Below are 22,929 nucleotides of genomic sequence, written 5' to 3'. Positions count from 1 at the left end.
TGTTTATGCAGATCCAGCCCCTTCTTTTTCAATAAAAGATGGTCTGATTTGAGGATTGTTACTTGGTTCCTTCTCAAAAGGTAAAACATCCCTGTGTTTTATCTCTCTTATTTTTTGGTGCCTTAAATTTCAGGAATGGTTTGATTTGATGCTGCGTAAAAAAAAAAAAAAAGCTGGGAAATAGCACAGTTTTCCCAGCGTCTCAGAACTCATATCCTCCTTAACTTTAGATTTAATCTACTGTTAGATTGCACAATGAGACTTTTAATGTGGTGTCCCAGTAATGCAAGTTGAAGAAAGGCTTTACTAATATTTATTTGCTTTAGAACATTACAAATATTATGACCAAGAGGAGGCTATATGGCCCATCAATGCTTGTCAATTTCCTAGTTGCAAAATTGTTCCAGAACTTTGTCTAGCCAGTTCTTAAAGGATCACACTAATTCAGCAGCAATACAGTGGTTTGGTAACCCATTCCATACTCTCACCACCTTCTTTGGTATACTTACTGTAAACCATGCATCCGTTTAAATTCATTTTCTAACCCATCAAGTATTTATCCTATACTGTATATAACACAAAACCTGGATTTATAAAAAAAAAGCTGATCTTTATAAAAGGCCCAGATGCTTTGATGAATTAGAAGGATACTACATGCTGTGCTTACTCTGTGGAAAAATGTAAAGGATCAGATCACTTAAATAAATGCATCAGGATACCATCATGAGGTACATGCTTTACACATATGATTCTGCACAAATGTTCATTGAGTATCATAATTATTTACAAGAGGCAGGATGGCTGGAGTAACACACAAAATTAAAACTTTCCTGGATCCATAACTTAAATGAATGATTAGCAACATTAAGTTTTGTGGTTAAGATTACTCACATTTATTTATTTCTAGCACATTGATATCTAAGTAACAGAACTTAACTCCTGGAAAAATATATATTTTGATGGCTTTTTATATTGCACTATCAATAGCAGGCATGATTATTCAATTGCTGTGGTTTGATATAGATTTGCTTATTGCATTCAACTTCAGTCATTACCGCTTTGTCTATTAATTTGTGATCTTTGCTGTAGTTAACAGGAGTGTCCCATCCTTCCTGTTCACAAAGAGCCTGATAGAAGGCAGGTGTTACCAGGATGATGCCAGTTTTTGAAGGAGAAGACTCAGGTGTAGATGGTGCAGCTTCCAAAGGTAGAACTGGAGGGACCTTCTCATGAACACTGTTCCTTTTCATGCTCAGGTCCAGAGTGCCGTTTTCATCCACCTCAATGAATACATCCTAAAACAGTATAAGCAAAGAAAATTGGGCAAAATCCAGATTTCTACTTTACACAGATCCCTAGGGTATTTGGAGAAAATTCACATATGATGACAAATATTTGAGAAAAAGAGTCCTTTCACTTCTATCTAAAATACGCAAAAGCCCTTTAAGGCACTGTGCATGTGATTACCAGTATGCTTCCACAAGCCTTTACAGTCAATTGTTAAAAGGCACAAGAGTAGCACAGAAAATGCTTGTAATAGATGCCTGTATGATACAATACGAACTTAGAGCTGCCCTTTTAATAGAATTAATTACAACCATCAGCAGCACAGATTGCTGACATTTTGTTTACTAGCAACAGCTGTGTTATTTGTTTTGTATGGCACAAATTACTAAAATGGCTGTTGCTAGTGTCAGCTTCAGGTCATATGTTTCATCTTATGTTAATAAACAGCTCATGAAATCCAAATAAAATCTTACACAGCATTTGGATACTCAAAAAAACAGAGTACTCCAAGTCCATTCTTGACAGTGTTTTCTTTCATTTTGAATAATGAGTTGCTCAATAGTCTCAGCAGAATAAGGGTGCTCAATTTGGAGGATTAATTCCAAACTCAGTACAGATCGGAACCTGAAGTGGTGGCCTTGGATCGCTTGGCAAATAAATCATGTTTGGTCCACTTGCTTAAATTCAACATAAAAAAGGGCAACTCAAATTTGTTTGCACACAGGTTTGTGGTATAAATTAGTAACTTGTAACAGTACTGTGGAACCTATTTTACTTAAATTTAAATTCTAAATAGCAATGTAGTCGTCAAATTCATGTCCCTGCAACCTCTAAAAATGTAAAGAAATCCATGTCTTTGTACTGCACATTTCCATGGACACCAACTGACAATATATTACTTGATGCTATATCATTGTTGGATATGAATGGTCTTCACTGCTGCCCTGTATACATACGTGATGTATATTTCAACTCAATTTGAGCACCAAGTAGAAGACAAACTGCATTCTTTCTGCTGGTCTTTTCTACAAAGCAAATTTTCATCCCGCCCGTCATTAAAAACTGATACACCTTTTTTTTTAAAAAAAAGTAAATTAAAGGTCACTGCACTAAATAACAATCATTCACTTTATTTACTGTAAATGAGCCAATTTTGTTGAATAACAGCTTTTATCTAAAAAAAAAAAAAAAAAAAATGAACTTGTACTTCATGAGACTTGCGCCTCATGGTCTTTAATATATCTCCATTTAAATGCAAATGAATGCAACAAGACTCCTGAAGAGGTTATCTCCTTGTGAGACAGGAAATAAATATAACCAAATCAACAGATCTTTTCAAGTTTCACTGGTCTATGAACAGCCTTCCAGGAACAACCTTATGCATATTTTACCAAAAAAGCACTTCCAATGCATCAAACATTTTGAGTCAAGGCAAGGAATAGATCAAGGAGTCAAGGAATAGATAAAGTGACACTTTCTATCACTTTACCTATTCTCACCCCACACAAGGTCACATGCGCTGTTCACCGGAAGCATGGTTTTAAATATGACCTTTTTGAGGGAAATTAACCTGTGATTAGGGTTGCCACAATATCAAAATTAAAGTTGTCGATTACTGAACCATTTAAATTCTATGACCATTGAGATTTTGATATCTACGATATGATATTTCAATTAGTTTATATTAGTTTATATTTAGCATTACAAATGGCAGTTAAAAAAAAAAATGAATATAACACATTTTTACTTTGGTAAGGCTCAACTGGTTTCAGATAATTTACAATATTAAAGTTAGTTTTAAAGCATTTTACAGTCACTTTCCACCTCAGGTTAATCCATTGTAAAAAAAAAAGAACAAAAAATCTTCTCACTTCAGGTTAACAACCCACTTTCCTTATTTTTAATATCAGACTCTAACGTGATTGGTATTTCAAAGCGAGCCTCTGCCTAAAATCCTAGTAATAAAACCACACAATAGCAAATTAAATGACATTTAACTCTCTTTCAAAAATCTCACCAAATCTTAAATTAAACTGGGTGCTGTTGATGGCAATGTGATTAGATAATTTCCCATGATCATGATTATCAAATGGTTCAATTTGTCTCATATTCTATGGTATTTTAAAATTAGTATTATTGTAGCAACACAATATTATAAATACTGTAGTAAACGATAATCATGGCCACCTTACCTGTGACCTTCTGAATAAAGCAAGCCGTGTATACATACAGTGCCTATAGGAAATATTCACCCCCCTTGGACGTTTTCACAGTTTGTTGTGTTACAACCTGAAATCTTGATGCATTTAAATTGGATTTTTTTCCATTTGATTTACACAACCTACTCAACACTTTCAATGTGTGAAAAAATGGGGGTGGGGGGAACAAATCAATTAAAAATAAAAACCTGAAAAGTCTTCATTAGATAAGTGTTGTTCACCCCCTTTGCTATGACACTTCTAAATAAGCTCAGGTGCAACCAATTGCCTTCAGAATTCACACAATAAGTTAAATGGAGTCCATCTGTGTGCAGTAAAAGTGGTTCACATGATTTCAGATTAAATACACCTCTGTAAGGTTCCACAGTTTGGTAGTGCATTCAAAGCAAAGGTACTACCACGAAAGGAGCTTTCAAAACAACTCCAGGATAAAGTTGTGGAAAGGCACAGATCAGGGAAGGGGTATAAAAAGATTTCAAAGGCATTGAATATCCCTTGGAGCACAGTCAAGTCCATTATTAAGAAGTGGATGGTATACGGCACCATCCAGAATCTGCTTAGAGTAGGCCGTCCTCCCAAACTGAGCAGCCGGGTAAGAAGGGCATTGGTCAGAGAAGCCAGCAAGAGGCCAATGACAACTCTGAAAGACCTACAGTGTTCCATGGCTGAGATGGAAGAAACTGTACATGTGTCAACAATAGCTCAGGTACTCCACAAATCTGGCCTGTATGGAAGAGTGGCGAGAAGGAAGCCATTTCTGAAAAAAGCCCATTTTAAATCCTGCTTGGAATTTGCAAAAAGGCATGTGGGAGACTAGTCTGATGAAACAAAAATTGAACTATTTGGCCTAAATGCAAAGCATTATGTCTGGCACAAACACAACACAGCACATCACCCAGTTAACACCATCCCTACTGTGAAGCATGGTGGTGACAGCATCATGCTATGGGGATGCTTTTCATTGGCAGGGACTGGGAAGCTTGTCAGGGTAGAGTGCAAAATGGATGGAACTAAATACAGGCAAATCCTTGAGGAAAACCTGCTTCAGTCTGCAAAAGACCTAAGACTGGGACGGAGATTCACCTTTCAGCAGGACAATTACCCCAAGCACACAGCCAAAGCGACACTGGAGTGGCTTAAAAACAAGAAAGTGAATGTCCTAGAGTGGCCCAGTCAAAGCCCAGACTTGAATCAGACTGAGAATCTATGGCAAGACTTGAAGATTGCTGTCCACCAACGATCCCCATCCAACTTAACAGATCTTGAACAATTTTGCAAGAATGGGCGAATATTGCACGATCCTGATGTGAAAACCTGGTAGACTTACCCCAAAAGACTCAAAGCTGTAATTGCTGCCAAAGGTGGTTCTACCAAGTATTGACTCAGGGGGTGAATACTTATCTAACCAAGACATTTCAGTTTTTTTATTTTTCATTAACTGTTGTTTCACAATAAAAATTGTCTTGCCTCTTCAAAGTGTTGAGTAGGTTGTGTAAATCAAAGGAAAAAAATCCCATTTAAATGCATCAATATTTCAGGTTGTAACACAACAAACTGTGAAAACGTCCAAGGGGGGGTGAATACTTACTATAGGCACTGTATATATATATATATATATATATATATATATATATATATATATATATATAATTTTTCACCATTTCTAATATAGAAGCCCATTTCCGCCACCAAGGAAAGAAAAAAAACAAAATGCATTTTAAATTTCCATTATAAGGTTGACATACTGTCTCGTTATTTTGACTTAGTATATCGTTATTTCGACTTACTATCTTGTTATTTTGACTTAGTATATCGTTATTTTGACTTACTGTAATGGAAATTTAAAATGCATTTCATTTTTTTTTTTTTTTTGGTGGCGGAAATGGGCTTCCATATATAACCATTCGCAAATAAATATATATAAAAAAATAACCATGTGCAAATAATGCCTGAGATTTCAAATTTTGTGCTTCAAGTGAGTAGAACTAGGTGTACAGTACAGTAGTTGCTCTGTGACAATACAGACTCTGAGTCCGATTGATTACGCTTTCCTGTTAAGCTACAATCAGTGGCACTGGAACAATTTTTAGAGTGGGGGTGCTGAAAGCCATTGAACAAAACTATAACCCCTATGGAAGCCATTCAAAGCCAAGGGGGAGCTGCTGCACCCCCAGCACCCCTAGTTCCAGCGCCCTTGGCTACAATCCATTTTTTTTTCAATAGACTTCAACTTTAAAGGTTGATGTGTGCTTTATGAACAATTATACTCACATTGCAGTGGACTTACGCAGCACCCTTTTTTCAGGCAAACCCTTTACTTTGTATTTCACCATTTATCACTAGAACTTCTGCGGTTATATACTCATACCTAAAACCGCCATCAAAAGTAATTATGGTGGTTACATTATAAACATCAATATTAAAATGAAAGACAACCTATTGGATACAACTCAAAAGTTTTATTCAAGCACATCATATCAAACATCTGCACAGCCGAAACACCGTATTTAAATGAACAAATAAACATAAAATGGGTTATTTTCTGACTTACCACATATAAAGGACTACTTCAAAAAATTAAAAAACTATAATAAAATAAACATTTCAAAACAAAGTAGTCTGTAAACAGGTATATGTACAGTACATACAAAACTGTAAAAACGAAAGTTGTTTTTAATTTAAAACGAAAGTAACATGTTTCCTCTTGCATGTGTCACTCAGTGCAGCACAGAAAATGTGTTTCAATGGGGTATGCTTTTTTTTTTTTTTTTTATTAGTCGCTGTCAGAGTTGAAGATTTGTGTCGCTCGCTTGGTTGGTGCTCCCATTGGTGAAGGATGACTGTAAATCTTCACAGAGACAGATTTGTTAAAAGTGATGAGTTGATGATAAACAATTCAATGCCCCGGGGGGCGTAGAGTTGACGTTAAGGAAAATTATATTTAAGATTCTTCAATATTGACTTAATGTACGTTATTAGTATTCATTAAATTCTCATCGCAATTTGAACCTTAACACCCGTTTATTGTCTTTTTTTTATTAAAGATACTAATATACATGTATTATAAAAAATAATAGATACTGTAGGCTTCAGTGAGTTAAAAGGAAAATAATTCCATCTTGGGTTTCTGTGACAGTTTATAAACTACTCGACCTAACAGTCTCGTAGTTTATGACATTACATAAACCCTAGATGGAATTATGTTCCTGTAACTCACTGAAGCCCATCTATTATTCTATCTAGATCTATATGTCTATCTATATCTATATATAGATTTAATTAATTGTACTTAAAGAACATTGCTGGACAATTTTCACATTCTTTGGTTTGTTGATTTTGTTCTATTTTTATGACCGAATTAATGTGGCGCAAAAGACTAAAGGGCTATTCACACTATAGCGTTTATTCGTAGCATTTTCTAGGGTAAAAAAACGGAACCTATGGAAAAGCAAAATCCTGTCCTGCTAAATTTTGATATAATCTGAAGGCAATATAATGAACGGAAATAAAGAGAAGAATGTGGATTCACCCTATAATAACGAGCAACAGGAAACCCTCGAGGACTACCAGCATCTTGTGCAAGAGCTGTCATGGCCAGCCCAATCTCCAGACCTGAACTCCATTGAAAACCTCTGGAATGTGATCAAGAGGAAGATGGATGGTCACAAGCCATCAAACAAAGCCGAGCTGCTTGAATTTTTGCGCCAGGAGTGGCATAAAGTCACCCATCATCAATCTGATGGAGAGCATGCCAAGACGCATGAAAGCTGTGCTTGAAAATCAGGGTTATTCCACCAAATATTGATTTCTGAACTCTTCCTAAGTTAAAACATTAGTATTGTGTTGTTTAAAAATGAATATGAACTTATTTTCTTTGCATTATTCGAGGTCTGACAACACTGCATCTTTTTTGTTATTTTGACCAGTTGTCATTTTCTGCAAATAAATGCTCTAAATGACAATATTTTTATTTGGAATTTGGGAGAAATGTTGTCAGTAGTTTATAGAATAAAACAAAAATGTTCATTTTACCCAAACACATACCTATAAATAGTAAAACCAGAGAAACTGATAATTTTGCAGTGGTCTCTTAATTTTTTCCAGAGCTGTATGTATATATATATATATATATATATATATATATATATATATATATATATATATATATATATATAAGAGGTTTCTCAGGGGAGGCTCGGGAGGCAGCGCCTCCCCATTTTTAAATATATATATAGATATATATATATATGCCTATCTCGGTTTCTTCCCATTGAAATTGCATAAGACATGCTGAAAGTGGTGCTTGAAAGTGTTCTCTTACTGGATTAAGCGCAGTAATTTTTTAATTTTTTTTGTACAGGGAGAAGACAGTATTAATACAGTAGATTATATGACATTATTATTTTGTTTATTACAGTAGATTACCAGCAGTGAAACAGTAAAGACAGGGAGACAGACCAGGGAGAGAGAGAGAGAAGAGGGATTGAAAAAGACAGAGTAGACTTGAAACAGCCATCCACCCAGTCTGCCCTGCTGTGTGACGCCCTGCGATCAGAGAAAGGGGGGGAGAATAATACGACTTCAGCTAACCACCCACCTAGGGAGCCTTTTCCACACTAACAACATCAACCTGTGAGCTGCTCTGTGACACCCTTATATACACAGGTAGGCTCCTCTGACACACACCAACACACATAAGAGTGCCGTACAGTTGGGTTCAGCCACAACTCAAACTCACTAATTCTCCACTCGCGCTCCCGCCTCCCCTGCCACAGACCTCACCAGCCGCCACTGATAGATATAGATATATATATATTTTCAAATTGTGTTATTGGTAACAAATAATCTCAACAATGTTACTGGCAATGAAAACATTGTTTAAACAAAATTCGAAGTACAGACAGGACTACCAAATGCAATCATTTCGATGCATCCTGATATTTTAAATATAGGGGGTAAAAATCCACATATACTAACAAGTGTAACTGACATAAAACCGTTTTAGACTACTGGATATCATTATATGTGTGATTTTGTTTTGTAGTTCAGTCCATATTTAATAACGGGCCACAGTATCTCATGGCATGCACTAAACTAAGCTACACACGGACATTTAATGAAAACCTGTAATCAAAACAGTGTGTTTATAATTAACATACCAAACATAGTGCTAACCTGGAATTCCATTTTTCACACATATTTTCCCATAATCTCTTTGTATTCTTTATCTAGATATTTCTTGTGCTGCTTATCATAAAGACCAGGCTATTGCTGCACTGCTATAATCAGATGTTCCCCCATCTCCTATTTGGAGCACAAATGGGCATGAAGAAGTGAGTTGCGAAAAACTTTGCATTTGACGTTTAAAGTCAAAATACAAAAATCACAGTGAAATGCCAGGTGTAAAATAAAAATAATGCGGCTAATAAATGCTGTAGTGTGATTAGCCCTTAAGTCAAAGCCAAAATGTATCTAGGTCTCAGAGTATAAATGATTCGAGGATAGACCAATGACTGGTGAAAAAGGGTTTAAACTTATAAACTGAAGCATATTTGATAGGAAGTAGGAGATTTTTAATTTGTGTGTGAATAAAAGAGCTCAGTTTATTAATCCTTCTGCTGATTGGTTTAATCCACTGAAATAGTTTTATAGAACATCTGATGGAGATGGGCAGTAAAGGCTGATCTGACACAGCTTATCCAGGATAATATTTTACTAACCAGAATATCTTCTGCCATCTGCATCGTACCAGACAGACTTTCAGAGAGACATTATTTAAGTTTTTTTTTTTTAATTTATTTTTTGTATTAACGATATGCAAAGTTAGATTATATATATATATATATATATATATATATATATATATATATATATATATATATATATATATATATATACAGACGTGCTCAAATTTGTTGGTACCCTTACAGCTCATTGAAATAATGCTTCATTCCTCCTGAAAAGTGATGAAATTAAAAGCTATTTTATCATGTATACTTGCATGCCTTTGGTATGTCATAGAATAAAGCAAAGAAGCTGTGAAAAGAGATGAATTATTGCTTATTCTACAAAGATATTCTAAAATGGCCTGGACACATTTGTTGGTACCTCTTAGAAAAGATAACAAATAATTGGATTATAGTGATATTTCAAACTAATTAGTTTCTTTAATTAGTATCACACATGTCTCCAATCTTGTAATCAGTCATTCAGCCTATTTAAATGGAGAAAAGTAGTCACTGTGCTGTTTGGTATCATTGAGTGCACCACACTGAACATAGACCAGAGAAAGCAAAGGAGAGAGTTGTCTGAGGAGATCAGAAAGAAAATAATAGACAAGCATGGTAAAGGTAAAGGCTACAAGACCATCTCCAAGCAGCTTGATGTTCCTGTGACAACAGTTGCAAATATTATTAAGAAGTTTAAGGTCCATGGAACTGTAGCCAACCTCCCTGGGCGCGGCCGCAAGAGGAAAATCGACCCCAGATTGAACAGAAGGATAGTGCGAATGGTAGAAAAAGAACCAAGGATAACTGCCAAAGAGATACAAGCTGAACTCCAAGGTGAAGGTACGTCAGTTTCTGATCGCACCATCCGTCGCTTTTTGAGCGAAAGTGGGCTCCATGGAAGAAGACCTAGGAGGACTCCACTTTTGACAGAAAAACATAAAAAAGCCAGACTGGAATTTGCTAAAATGCATATTGACAAGCCACAATCCTTCTGGGAGAATGTCCTTTGGACAGATGAGTCAAAACTGGAGCTTTTTGGCAAGTCACATCAGCTCTATGTTCACAGATGAAAAAAATGAAGCTTTCAAAGAAAAGAACACCATACCTACAGTGAAACATGGAGGAGGCTCGGTTATCTTTTGGGGCTGCTTTGCTGCGCCTGGCACAGGGTGCCTTGAATCTGTGCAGGGCACAATGAAATCTCAAAACTATCAAGGCATTCTGGAGCGAAACGTACTGCCCAGTGTCAGAAAGCTCTGTCTCAGTCGCAGGTCATGGGTCCTCCAACAGGATAATGACCCAAAACACACAGCTAAAAGCACCCAAGAATGGATAAGAACAAAACATTGGACTATTCTGAAGTGGCATTCTATGAGTCCTGATCTGAATCCTATCGAACATCTATGGAAAGAGCTGAAACTTGCAGTCTGGAGAAGGCACCCATCAAACCTGCGACAGCTGGAGCAGTTTGCTCAGGAAGAGTGGGCCAAACTACCTGTTAACAGGTGCAGAAGTCTCATTGAGAGCTACAGAAAACGTTTGATTGCAGTGATTGCCTCTAAAGGTTGTGCAACAAAATATTAGGTTAGCGGTCCCATCATTTTTGTCCATGCCATTTTCATTTGTTTTATTATTTACAATATTATGTTGAATAAAAAATCAAAAGCAAAGTCTGATTTCTATTAAATATGGAATAAACAATGGCAGATGCCAATTACTTTTGTCAGTTTCAAGTTATTTCAGAGAAAATTGTGCATTCTTCGTTTTTTGTGGAGGGGTACCAACAAATTTGAGCACGTCTGTATATATATATATATATATATATATATATATATATATATATATATATATATATATATATATATATATATATATAAATCTAAATTGTAAATCCCCACTCATTTTTATGTATTTAAATAACAGTGTATTTATATGTATGGTATATACATCAAGTTAGGTACACTATAACAATTAAAATTCAGAATACATCAATCTCCAAGTTTACTAGCAGTCAACCTTTACTATAGTGACCACAAATGAAGATATATATCTTATATTTAGTAATAACCAAATTTAACAGTCCCCTGAGCAGCTGTTAGAAGCAAGTCACTCTGCATACTTTACATAGCATTTGTTTTAATTGGTATTTTTTGTTATTTTATTATTATTATATCTAAACGGCAAGTTGCAACTCAAATCATTGTTTCTAAGAGTGGGATTCCTTGACTATAAAATAAGGAATGGCAGTGCATTCATTTCACAACAAACCATCCAGAATATTATCAGGGCCTTCCCACATCATTGCAGAGCTGTGATTGATGTTCATGAAGCAGGTTAATAAAAAAGAATGCAAGCCATGACCAATTTTTCTAGCTTTCTTTTTTTTTCTTTTAAAGTGTGGCCCTCTGTAACAGGGCAAGCAGCCCTGTACATTGTTTTGTTTATTTTATTTTTAGAATGGGGTACCCCTCCGCCCTTGTGTTATTTTGTATTAGTATTATGATTTAGTATTTAAATGTATGACGGTGAAGTGCCGCGGGTTTGTTATTGTTTTTGTATTTAGGACGGCGTAGCCGGTTTATTTTGTTTAGCACTTTAATTAAGAAACTCGTGCAGATTGTGGCCGAGGGGTAATAGGATAATTAACTGCAAGCTAGTTAAACCCCTCGGTCACGATATAAAAAGACTGCAGCTCTCCAGCTTCGAGGTGGGTGTTTTAGGAGCGGAGAGAGCGAGAGCGAGAGTGGAGAGGAACAAGACAGAGAGAAACTTTATTTAAAAACAGACAGGAACAGTGAAGGCAATCTGCCCAGCCTGACCTGTATGTTTTATTTATTATTGATCGTGTTATTTCGTGTTCGAGATTTGTTTTGTTAACCCTTTTATTTTGCTCTGTGAGCGCAGTGTGTTTTTGTTTAAATATTTATTTTATTTTTGTTTTGCAAATAAAAATGGCAGCCAGCCAATTCTTTCTTTTACCTGCAGTACTCTCTGGTGTCAGTTTATTTTCCCTTCCTGCTTCTGCCGTGACGTCAGACCACTCAGCCACCCTGTCACATCCTCTTTTGACGTTATAAAGATACAATTTGTAATTGTATTACTGATCTTTCAGGGAGGGAATTTACTGTAATGTAACCAGATTACTGTTGATAAATTAGGTCACTGATCTTTTCTGAATTAAAACTTTGATAACAAAATGTTCTTTGATAGTCCACGGTCTCTTTTCTTATCTATTTACCAGAATCATTTTAGCTTTTAACCACTGATTAGACATTGATGACACTTATCACAATGATATTACCTTTGTAGTGGGAGGCTGCAGTATGGCAGAGTTACTGTCTGGGTTCCCTCTGTATCGGGGGGACAGGTTGAGAATGGCAGCGGCCTCAGGAGCAGCATGGTCATTTCCAGCATCATGGCTGTAGCTGTGGGTGCTGGGATGGCAGGGGCTCTGCACCTGGGGGCCTGGCAGTCTGCTGCTGGATGTCAGTGAGCTTGAAAACTGTGGGGACGCTGAACAGGAAAACAAGGTAAGTCAGTAAGATACATACACGCATGTATGCTAGATACAAAGACATAATTATGAAATGTGTCAGTCAGTACCAGAAGTTGGTCGCCATGACATATAATCAGAATAGCATTTCATAACAAAAGGGCTATGAACACTTTCATCAAAAGTGTGCAAATGGTTCCCCAGATTCAGCCATCAGGTATCGATTCTGTGTAGGTCAACATGACCAGATGTTAAAAAACTTTGTGTAACAAATGTCTAAGAAATGGTATGTTGAATTTGTGCTATGGTTCTCAAGATATAGCCTTGTATCAAAATCAATCAGAAACCAGTTACATTATTTCAAAAAGTATTGCCAGCCCGTGGCTTTATTTTATCACTGTCATGCCCCTGTTACCCCTGGTCTTACCCCTGGTCTTTTGGACAGGGATTCTTCCATTTAAAAAATATATTTAGGAGAACACAAAAGCACAATAAGGTTTATTAAGGTTTGTAAAATAAGTACTACATATACAGTACTTAACTCTGAAACAGAACAATGAGGTTTCACTTAGCATATAGATATATACCGTATATGTGATTTTAGTGCAGGCTCACTACTAAAAGATCTTGTGTTTCCATTGATCAGGAATTTAGTTATTGCTGTCTATATAGGCCCACTTAGACTCCACATAATAAGATACTTCAAATTTGTTAATGAGCACTGATTAGAACTGGGATGTAAAGTATGGACCTTTAATAAAGGAAAAGAAACATGATTGTGCAATGAGTAAAATGTCCACTAGGCTGCGCTGAATTTCTACATTGGTGTGGAAGAGCAGTATAGAAGAAAATTGTGCATTCTTCTCTGGCGTTGGAAGTCTCAGTATATGTTTCTCTTTTGATTTAAGTGGCAGTGTTTAACAAATTCAAGACATTTTTTGATGTTGGTGTTTCCAAAATATTCAGGAGACCAAAGTCATAACGAACCAGAATTCAAATTCATCTGTGGACTTGGACTTAGAACTACTACTCATACTATAGTATATGTTTGCTAACTTACATTCAGAAAAGTGTGCAGCATCTTGGTCCAGTGCAACTGGGGAAGCAGTCCGTTTACCAAAGACCTGTGCATCAAAGCTAGCATAATCAAAACGGATCTTGCTGTATTTGTCCAAATTCTTTGCCAGGTTGGCTTGGAGAGCAGTGACAGGCTGTGCAAAACTGTAGCTGTATTGAGGAACCTCGAACTGTCTTGGCAAGCCTGGAGGTCTGCAGAAAAACAAAGCTGTTAACTCACTTCCTGGCTGTTAGATAAGCCATAGTATAAAACATGTTCATTTATTTATTTACTGCAGGAACCAACTGCCCCTTATCAAAACCATTAATCAATATATATATATATATATATATATATATATATATATATATATTATATATATATATATATATATATATATATATATATATATATACTAATTATATATTTTATACTTTGATACATCTCCTTGGAGAAATGTTCAGAGAAGCTTTTTTTTTTTTTTTATAAAAAGGACATGAACAAATCTAACATGACTTGTTGCTTTTGACATCTGTTTAATAATATAAGATATAATGAACTAGAGCTGTGTCAGCTATCCTTTATTGTTGCGCAGAAAAAGGAAAGTATTAGTTCTGCTGTACTGGCTTTGTGTCCTGTGAGAGGAATTGATGACCCATTAGTTCAAACATAGTTCATTAATGCTTGATAAGTGATGTGTGCCTTATTTATTGATATATAAATTGGTCCTTACCTGGACACCCAGTCAGAATTTTGTTCACTTTTTGGACTATCTTCCTGGGATTTAGGAATTTTTCCAGCAGCAGCAATAGGACAACCAGAAAGACTAACAAACAAACAAACAAACAAACTTAAATTGGTACCAGTTTACAATTTATTGAACATATCATGCAATGATACACTTACGTTGTTTACACTATGGTTTAAACTGGGACTCTTTGTAATATGATTTGAATACTGAAGGGACAATTGCAAATTCAACTACACAGAAATGATTCAAAACCAGGATCTTTAATCTACATTGTACATATTTTACAATCCTAGAATGTATTACTGGGTGTCCTTGTTAAAAATAACTTGCCTGGTCATGTAGGTTTTTTTTTTTTTTTTTAAGCACATGTATGCAACACATTTTCCTAATGACCATATAAACCTAAAATATAAATACAATGTTCTAATCATTTAATGAGAAAAATGATCCAACATGCTTATTCAACCTAATTACAGATTTTCTGTATCAGCACCCCTTCTGATTTTTATGTCACACAGAAGTCAATAGAAACGCAGTATTTGGTCCATTATTATTCTCAAAGACACAGACAAAACAAATACAATAATAATGGAAAAATCATCTAAATAAAAACATGGCAAAAACATTTGTGTTCATCATTATATCGAACAACCTTAACATGATTAATCTGATTTCTTAAGAGGAGTTTTGATTTGAAGTGTCAAAGTTCTTGAAAAAATTAGTGAATACAGGAATAAAATATAGCCGTATATTCTTTTATAATAAAAAGTGTGACTTACCTCCTGTGTGTGCTGCGGTTACTATTGACATGCCCCCTTCCTGTGCATCCTGGAGTTGGGCATTTCAGTACATTCTCATGCATGGCAAGGACTGGGGAAAGGGGAGAGCAGGGGAGACAACAATTCTTAAGGGTGATTTTGAAAAAGTGAGGTGGGGAAGCATATTGGCATTGCCAATGTTTCAGAGCACAATGTTTCTCATATGGGCTCAGCTCAGCGCAACACTAATATATTTCCCCCACCTCACTTCCTTTCAATCAGCCTTGAGGAAGCTTTATTGAATATATTTTTGAGGAAACAACAATACAGAATCTTACAGCACACACATAACTAAAATAAAAAAGGTAAGAAATTAAATATATAATGGAAATTGGAGATGATATAAAGTATCACTTTAGATCACATAATCGCAACATAAGAACATAAGAAAGTTTACAAACGAGAGGAGGCCATTCAGCCCATCTTGCTCGTTTGGTTGTTAGTAGCTTATTGATCCCAGAATCTCATCAAGCAGCTTCTTGAAGGATCCCATGGTGTCAGCTTCAACAACATTACTGGGGAGTTGGTTCCAGACTCCCGCAATTCTCTGTGTAAAAAAATGCCGATTTTCTGTTCTGAATGCCCCTTCATCTAACCTTCATTTGTGACCCCTGGTCCTTGTTTCTTTTTCAGGTTGAAAAAGTCCCTTGGGTTGACACTGTCAATACCTTTTAGAATTTTGAATGCTTGAATCAGATCGCTTACTAATGCATTGTAAAGTTTTAACATTACTTCCCTTGATATGAATTCAACACTTTTCACTATATATCTGAGCATTTTGTTGGCCTTTTTTTATAGCTTCCCCATGTTGTCGTGATGAATACATTTCTGAGTCAACATAAACTCCTAGATCGTTTTCATATATTCCTTCTTCAATTTCATTATCTCCTATATGGTATTTGTAATGGACATTTTTATTGCCTGCATGCAGTACCTTACACTTTTCTATATTAAATGTCATTTGCCCAGCTTTGAATGCTGTCTATATCATTTTGAATGATCTTTGCTGCTGCAACAGTGTTTGCCACTCCTCCTGTTTTTGTGTTGTCTGCAAATTTAACACGTTTTCTTACTATACCAGAATCCAAGTCATTAATGTAGATTAGGAAGAGCAGAGGACCTAATACTGATCCCTGTGGTACTCCACTGGCTACCTCGCTCCATTCTGAGGTTTCTCCTTTAATCAGTACTTTCTGTTTTCTACACGTTAATCACTCCCTAATCCATGTGCATGCATTTCCTTGAATTCCTACTGCGTTCAGTTTGAAAATTAATCTTTTATGCAGGACTTTGTCAAAAGCTTTCTGGAAATTTAAATAGACCATGTCATAACACTTTCGATGTTGCATCCTCAAAACAATTAAGCAGGTTATTTAGACACGATCTGCCTTTCCTAAACATGTTGTAAGCATTGTAAACATGTATAACTGATAGATTTACAAACTATCAACTGATAACTCAGTGGCTAGAGTGCTGTCCTGTAGAACAGAAGGCTATGTTTGAATTTGAACTCTGGCTCAGGCCTGCTCTTGTCAACCCAGCTGTGAATGAATGGAAAAGCCTGCCTTCCAGTGAGCGCAGAGAAATGGGAACCCCTTGCATTTCTTACACTATAAAAATGAACAGACTCAAAACATGTTTAGATGAGCTTTACCCATTACTGCAACTGAAACAGACTTTCTTTCTGCAAACAATTAGTGCCATTGTAGACTGTCAAGTCCATCTGCAGTGGATTTGTATATATGTTCAGAAGCACCTGTGCTCAATGCAATTGTATTATTTATTCCAGAAGCAAAAAAAAAACACTGCTTAAAACAGTCATGTGCTGTTGTTCTGTTTGTACAGAATTGACACTCTCTGGTCCTGACAGCACATACAATAAAAAAAGTGATTATATACAGCAAGTAAACGTGTTTTCTATGTTTTCCATTTTCTAATAGTTTCTGTATTTATATATTACTTAGCCTAGAATGAAAGTTATGACATATAGAATCTTTAGAATACTACCAAATAAATACTACAATTTTATGTAGCATTATCATAAAATAATTTTACATAATTATCTTGTATTTATTTGTATTTGGTATTATAAGCATAGTGGCACCATAACTGAACTGTATTTAAATTCATTAAAATAGTATTTCAGTGCTACACTATTTCTGAAAAGGTGCTTCCATAAATAAGACTACTTTTGAATTCCTGACTTCTTGTTGAGGCTCAAAGATTAAATAATGCCTATAAAATACAAGCTTTTTTCTGTACTTACTCTCTGGTGGCACTCGGACCTTATGGGGGCATCCAGAAAGACTTCTGTGATGTGGGTAGAGTCCTGTCACATGACCAGTGCCATCACAACCTGGTGTAGGGCACTTTGTTTCCTTCTTATCTGATCTTGGAGATTCTGAAAAGATACAGAGTAAATTAACAACAAATATAAATGAACTATTTTGCTTTAAATAACTAGACTTTAAAATGTTATGTTGTAATTTGTGCTGCAGTCTTAAAATATGTGCTTGTTTCTCAGCCTTTTTTACTCAGGGGGATAACTTGCATCTATCTGCCCAGTATTACATGTGCAGCAGTCACCTGTTCCGAGTTTGGGTACCTGCCCCTTGTCAAGTCTATTTCTGTCTCTTTTTTCCTACACACTTATCAATTGTTACATTTTTAGCAGCCTGTTGTGCTGGAATTATCATGCTTCTATGCTTGAATATTTGCCACACTGCTTAAGATAGTGGTATTTTTCATATTCAAAGATTTCAGACTTAAACTACAGCTTAACTGAAATGACTGACTAACAAAAGTGTTTTTTATAGAAAAATGCATCTTTTTTATATTGATTCCTTAAGAATAATAATAATAATAATAATAATAATAATAATAATAATAATAATAATAATAATAATAATAATAATAATACTTGGGAGTAGGCGTACTAAGATGGGGGCAGTCGCAGAGCATACCGCAATTTGCATTTTCTTTGCGACACTTAGCAAAGTAAACATTTTGTCGTATATACTAAGAGAAGATATTTTAATGAAAAGTGTCGCAATATACTCATTTAAATATTTGTTGTGTTTTCTTAGTGAGATCTCTATTGCGAGAGTTGTGCGACATTGTTCAAATAAATAGTGGGAGTTGAGTTGTGGTTTGCTGCAGCAGAGGGTGTCCGAAGGATAATGTCTGTACATGCAAGTACGCAAGAAGCAAAATAACATTGCTTTTTGTTGAATGTAAACATCATCTGTACAAGCTGTATATATATATATAGCCCCTTGCTAAACCAGATTATGTTTGTCTAACATCAGGAGGTGTTGGGTTTTTAAAAAATTACATTGCACACACATACATTTATAGTGCTCAATATGTTTTAAATGTATACATCATTGCACTGAAATAACACTAATGTGTTTTGGGTAGACAACACATTACATTACATAACAATATAAATCTGTACAGTACGCCTATGCAGTATACAGTACAGTAGTAAAATCAAATGAATACCTAGTGCACTTTCTTTTTGCTTTAGCCCGTAAGATACCGGTATGGTAACACAAAATAAATCATGTAAATGGTTATAAAAAGATTTTTATGGCTACTGGGAGTGAACTGAAAGTAAGGATGTACTTATGATTCCATGGTTGATATGAAAATTATAATAATATATTAATAATTAATCAAATACAATGCTGCTTAGTTATCATGTGACCCTTTGTATCACTGAACCGGCTAGGCGATATGGTAATGTCTTCCATTTTCCCCATAGTGCCATTTCACTCCCACTAGCATTCTCACTATGAGGCAAAAGATAGTGAAGTCCCTAAACTGACTACCTTTGAGCAGAGTTATAATAAAGGTTGCACAGCAGAACATGCATGCTGTACAATTTATACATTATTTAATTTAACATTAAAATAGTTAAGCATAGAAAGAACCACTTCACAAGGAGTTGTGAAACAGCCTGCTGCTGTCCTCATTAATTCACCATATATTTTACTTAGGCTTTTCTATCATTGTTCAGTCGATCTGATTGAGATCAGTCAATTGAATGGGACGTTGTCAAGCAAAAATCAACCCACAGGAATTGGCCAGTAGGTACCTACCAGCCTACTAACCCCTAAATCTACCCACTACCCCTAAAGCTACAACTAACCTAATGCCTACCCCTAAACCTAACCTCAACCCCTAAACCTAACTTACTATTATTTCAAAACCGTTTTTTAGCACCCTAGCGGCTACTACATCCGACATCCATTAAAGCGCTTGATCCAGACCTACTCTACCTGTTGGTAGGCTAGTAGGTACTGTACCTACTGGCCCATTCCTATAGGATGATTTTTGCTTGATAACGTCCCATTTAATCGACTGATCTCAATCAGATCGGGTGCATTGTTAACATTCTGTCATTTATTAAAAATCTATTTTCAAAATAACAGATTTCTGTTATCTCATGCCTGTGCAGTTACCTCTCAGTTACCACTTACAGAAATACTGGAATTATTTGACTTATTAATTAGTACAGACTTGACATTTGTATTAGTTTGATTTAAATTGTTGTATGCCATGCTGATCTACAGTAACAAAGAGTTTACAACATATTGGTGATGATGTAAGTATAGGCGCAGTGCAAATAATTCAAATTGCATTGCGGCCAGGCAATTATTTTACACTGCACCTTATGTAAGCTTAAGAGCAATGCAAATTACTCAACACGCACAAATAATGATCCGCAATTATGCTAATGAAGGTCTCAATGAGCGCATCAGTCTATTTAGCAGGCGCACTTGCAGAGTTAGGAGTACAGAGAGCAGTAGTCGCTGTATGACATTTGTGGAGCACGAAAATACAAACCAAAAAACATTCAGAGGAAGGGCAGCAAAGTCCTGTTGGTGTACGGAAAAGAAAAAAATGTTTTCTGAGAAAGAGCTAAGACTCTTTACAACTGAGGTCACTCGGAATTAAACTGAGTTGTTTGAAAAAGCCTCAGACATCATCAGTTCTGCTAGTATCCTTAGGAAATTATATGTATTGGCCTGCCCTTTTTAGCATGACATCCAGAAATGTGCCTAGCACTCTGGAAAAGGTGGATTGGGCTATCCCTCCAGACATTCCAACTGTGGTCGGAAAGGAACCAGAGGCTAAGTAGTGCAAAGAACACAGAACTTTCACATTTGCAGGGATCCCTAGATTGACGCTGGGGTCTAACTCATCCCTCACTTCAGCTATGAGGTTGATGACCTGCGGAGTGAGATGATAATGCTTTAGCACCACATCCTCCGGCATCCCAAACAAAGTGACCCTAGGATTTGTCTTGTCCTTCTCCTCCGAATGTGTTCCTGGCTCTCCTCAACAACAGCCAACTGTCGCAGCATCAGGAAGTGTACCACAGTAGCCATCCTGAAGTCAATGACAGGTCTCTGCAGGTTTGTGCTTTTATACAGCTCTTAGTTACTCGCTTCTACAATGGTTTGCACCTTGTAAGAAAAGGTGTAAAGTTTTTGGAGGGTCAGCAATTGCCTAACTGCAAGGCAAGTTCCTTACATCACATTATAATCTTTGCACCCGTTTAGTATCCAGATCCCACCCAATTCCTTGTTCTTCAATATAATTTTAATGGATTAATGATGGCAAAGTGCAAATCTGATAGTGGGTGTAGAATGGCAGGTGAACACCATTCTTTACATAGGCTGCATTTTTGGCAGCCGGTAAAATCAGACTTTACAGCTGCTAAACACGATTTATGGCAGCATTATGGGGGTTTTGCACCTGCCAATCACTTTGCGCGTATCCTTATATCACTCCTATTATGTTGCAATTCTTACAAATAACTTTCAGCCATAAGCAAATGTAACTACTATGTATATATGTAGCATTAGTAGTAGTATTATCACCTGGGATATTGCTCACAAGTTCTGTTTCTTCCATTGACTCATTAATGCTAAATACTTACAACAAAAATCACTGTGTATTCATTTACCTTTGCAATTGTTATAGCTGTGTCTGCCATCAATGTCTACAAGTCTGCTGTGTCTCCTTTCCCCACTCATTTGTTCCAGTAAGAACCTGTCCATTTCCTTGTAAGCATTGTGAAGGACCTGCCGCTGCTCAGACTGAAGGGCTATGGCCTGTTCCAGGAGATTCCCTTTAGCCCTACCGAAATTAAGGGTGTGCTCTGAAACCCCTGCTGACCAGCCATCATCTTCATCAAGAACATCAACCTTGTCTTCACTTTCACTTAGGTCTTTCCTAGAGCTCAGGGTCTCACCCTGCAGACTCTTTATTCGCACATCCAGGTCTTGGCAAGCACCTGAATCCATGTCATCATCATACTTCACTGCATCACTTTTCTTCCCCAGTGACTCTGTTGTGTGATTACCGTTTAAGCCATTCACCATCACAAACTTGGACAAGCTCCCCCACTCACTGTCCACAATTTCAGAGTGGCTTTCACTGTGCACTAAAGAGCAATAAGTCAAGCTCTCCACCTCTGAAGCAACATTGTTTTTCTCTTTTGCTTGGTCTGGCACATCACCTTCACTGCCTGCTTCTGTGGAGTGGATGCCACTGTCACTCAGGCTGCTTTCAAAGGCAGCATGCTCAGGTGAATCCTCAGGTTCTTGTTTCAGTAGTGTCCTTTCCTCTGCAATGTGGTAGCTGTTTTTACATGAGAGCTCGTCTGTCTCCAAACTCACTCCTAAAGGAAGATTATACAAATAATTTAGTTACGTGAAAGGGCACTATACCAGTAAGCACATACTAGAACAACAGATGTTTTTTCTTTCTCCTCTTATGAGGAGATTGTTTCTAAATGATCAACACATGCATTATGAAGCAGAAACTATAGCACACAGATATTTCCTCCGTTTTTACAAAACTTCTGAAATAATTAAACATTAACTGGAGGGTTTTCCAGATGGGTGTTTTAGTCAATGGGCAGTGGCAATATCAGACAAAGCGTCAGTTAAAAAATACTTTTGTAATAATAAAGGAGTTTCCAACACAAATCATTTTATTTTACATTTTATAACACTTAATTCTTCTCTTTAGAAAAACAAGGTGCAAAATTCATTCTGAATCAAATAATTAAATTAATCTGACCCTAAGATTTGTTTAGCTTTAGAAAGCTTTGTAAACGACAGCTTACATTTAGTCATTTATCGTGAAATATAAGCTATCATCTAGATCAGGGACACGCAACCCACGGCCTGTTTATTGTCTGACTGTGGCCCAGTGTATTAATTCCATTTCATTTATGTATATACAGTAAAACATTTTTTTTTTTACTTTGTTGACTTGCTTTTTCTCATTTTTCTCATAAAAAGCAGCACACCGTTCTTTATTCATACTGCGGAGGGTAATTGCTTCTCATCAACTTAAGTCTACAACTAATTTCATGAGTCTTCCTCTCCTTTCCCAAATGCAAACCCGCTGTATTAAAAGAACCCATTCCCAACATAGGAGGCTTTTTGCTAGGGAGGTGACATCACTGTCCTGTTCCTTTTGTTACATTGCTGCCTGCTACAACTCATCGGCTAAACTAAAAAACACTTCAGCAAGTAGATATTTAATTTGCTT

The 22,929-nt window shown here is 36.3% G+C and overlaps 1 protein-coding gene across 7 annotated transcripts in view; it reads right to left on the bottom strand.

The window, feature by feature from the left end:
* Positions 1-22,929, bottom strand: part of LOC117400564 (suppression of tumorigenicity 18 protein) — a 113,808-nt gene that overhangs the window by 19,460 nt on the left and 71,419 nt on the right. For 6 of the 7 annotated variants that reach the window (XM_059022180.1, XM_059022181.1, XM_034000708.3 and 3 more), the window contains 7 exons: positions 21,332-22,048; positions 17,621-17,755; positions 15,316-15,406; positions 14,519-14,611; positions 13,789-13,997; positions 12,537-12,748; positions 1,056-1,295 (listed from right to left, as the gene is read on the bottom strand). In XM_059022180.1, coding sequence (XP_058878163.1) covers positions 1,056-1,295; positions 12,537-12,748; positions 13,789-13,997; positions 14,519-14,611; positions 15,316-15,406; positions 17,621-17,755; positions 21,332-22,048 — 1,697 coding nt within the window. The remainder of the gene's footprint in view (positions 1-1,055; positions 1,296-12,536; positions 12,749-13,788; positions 13,998-14,518; positions 14,612-15,315; positions 15,407-17,620; positions 17,756-21,331; positions 22,049-22,929) is intronic. The other variant, XM_059022179.1, reaches the window with a different exon arrangement.

This window comes from Acipenser ruthenus, chromosome 4 (genome assembly GCF_902713425.1).
Source record: "Acipenser ruthenus chromosome 4, fAciRut3.2 maternal haplotype, whole genome shotgun sequence".
Classification (NCBI taxonomy): Eukaryota; Metazoa; Chordata; class Actinopteri; order Acipenseriformes; family Acipenseridae; genus Acipenser; species Acipenser ruthenus.
The sequence above is the reverse complement of the archived record's forward strand: the minus strand, read 5'-3'. Positions and strand labels throughout refer to the sequence as shown.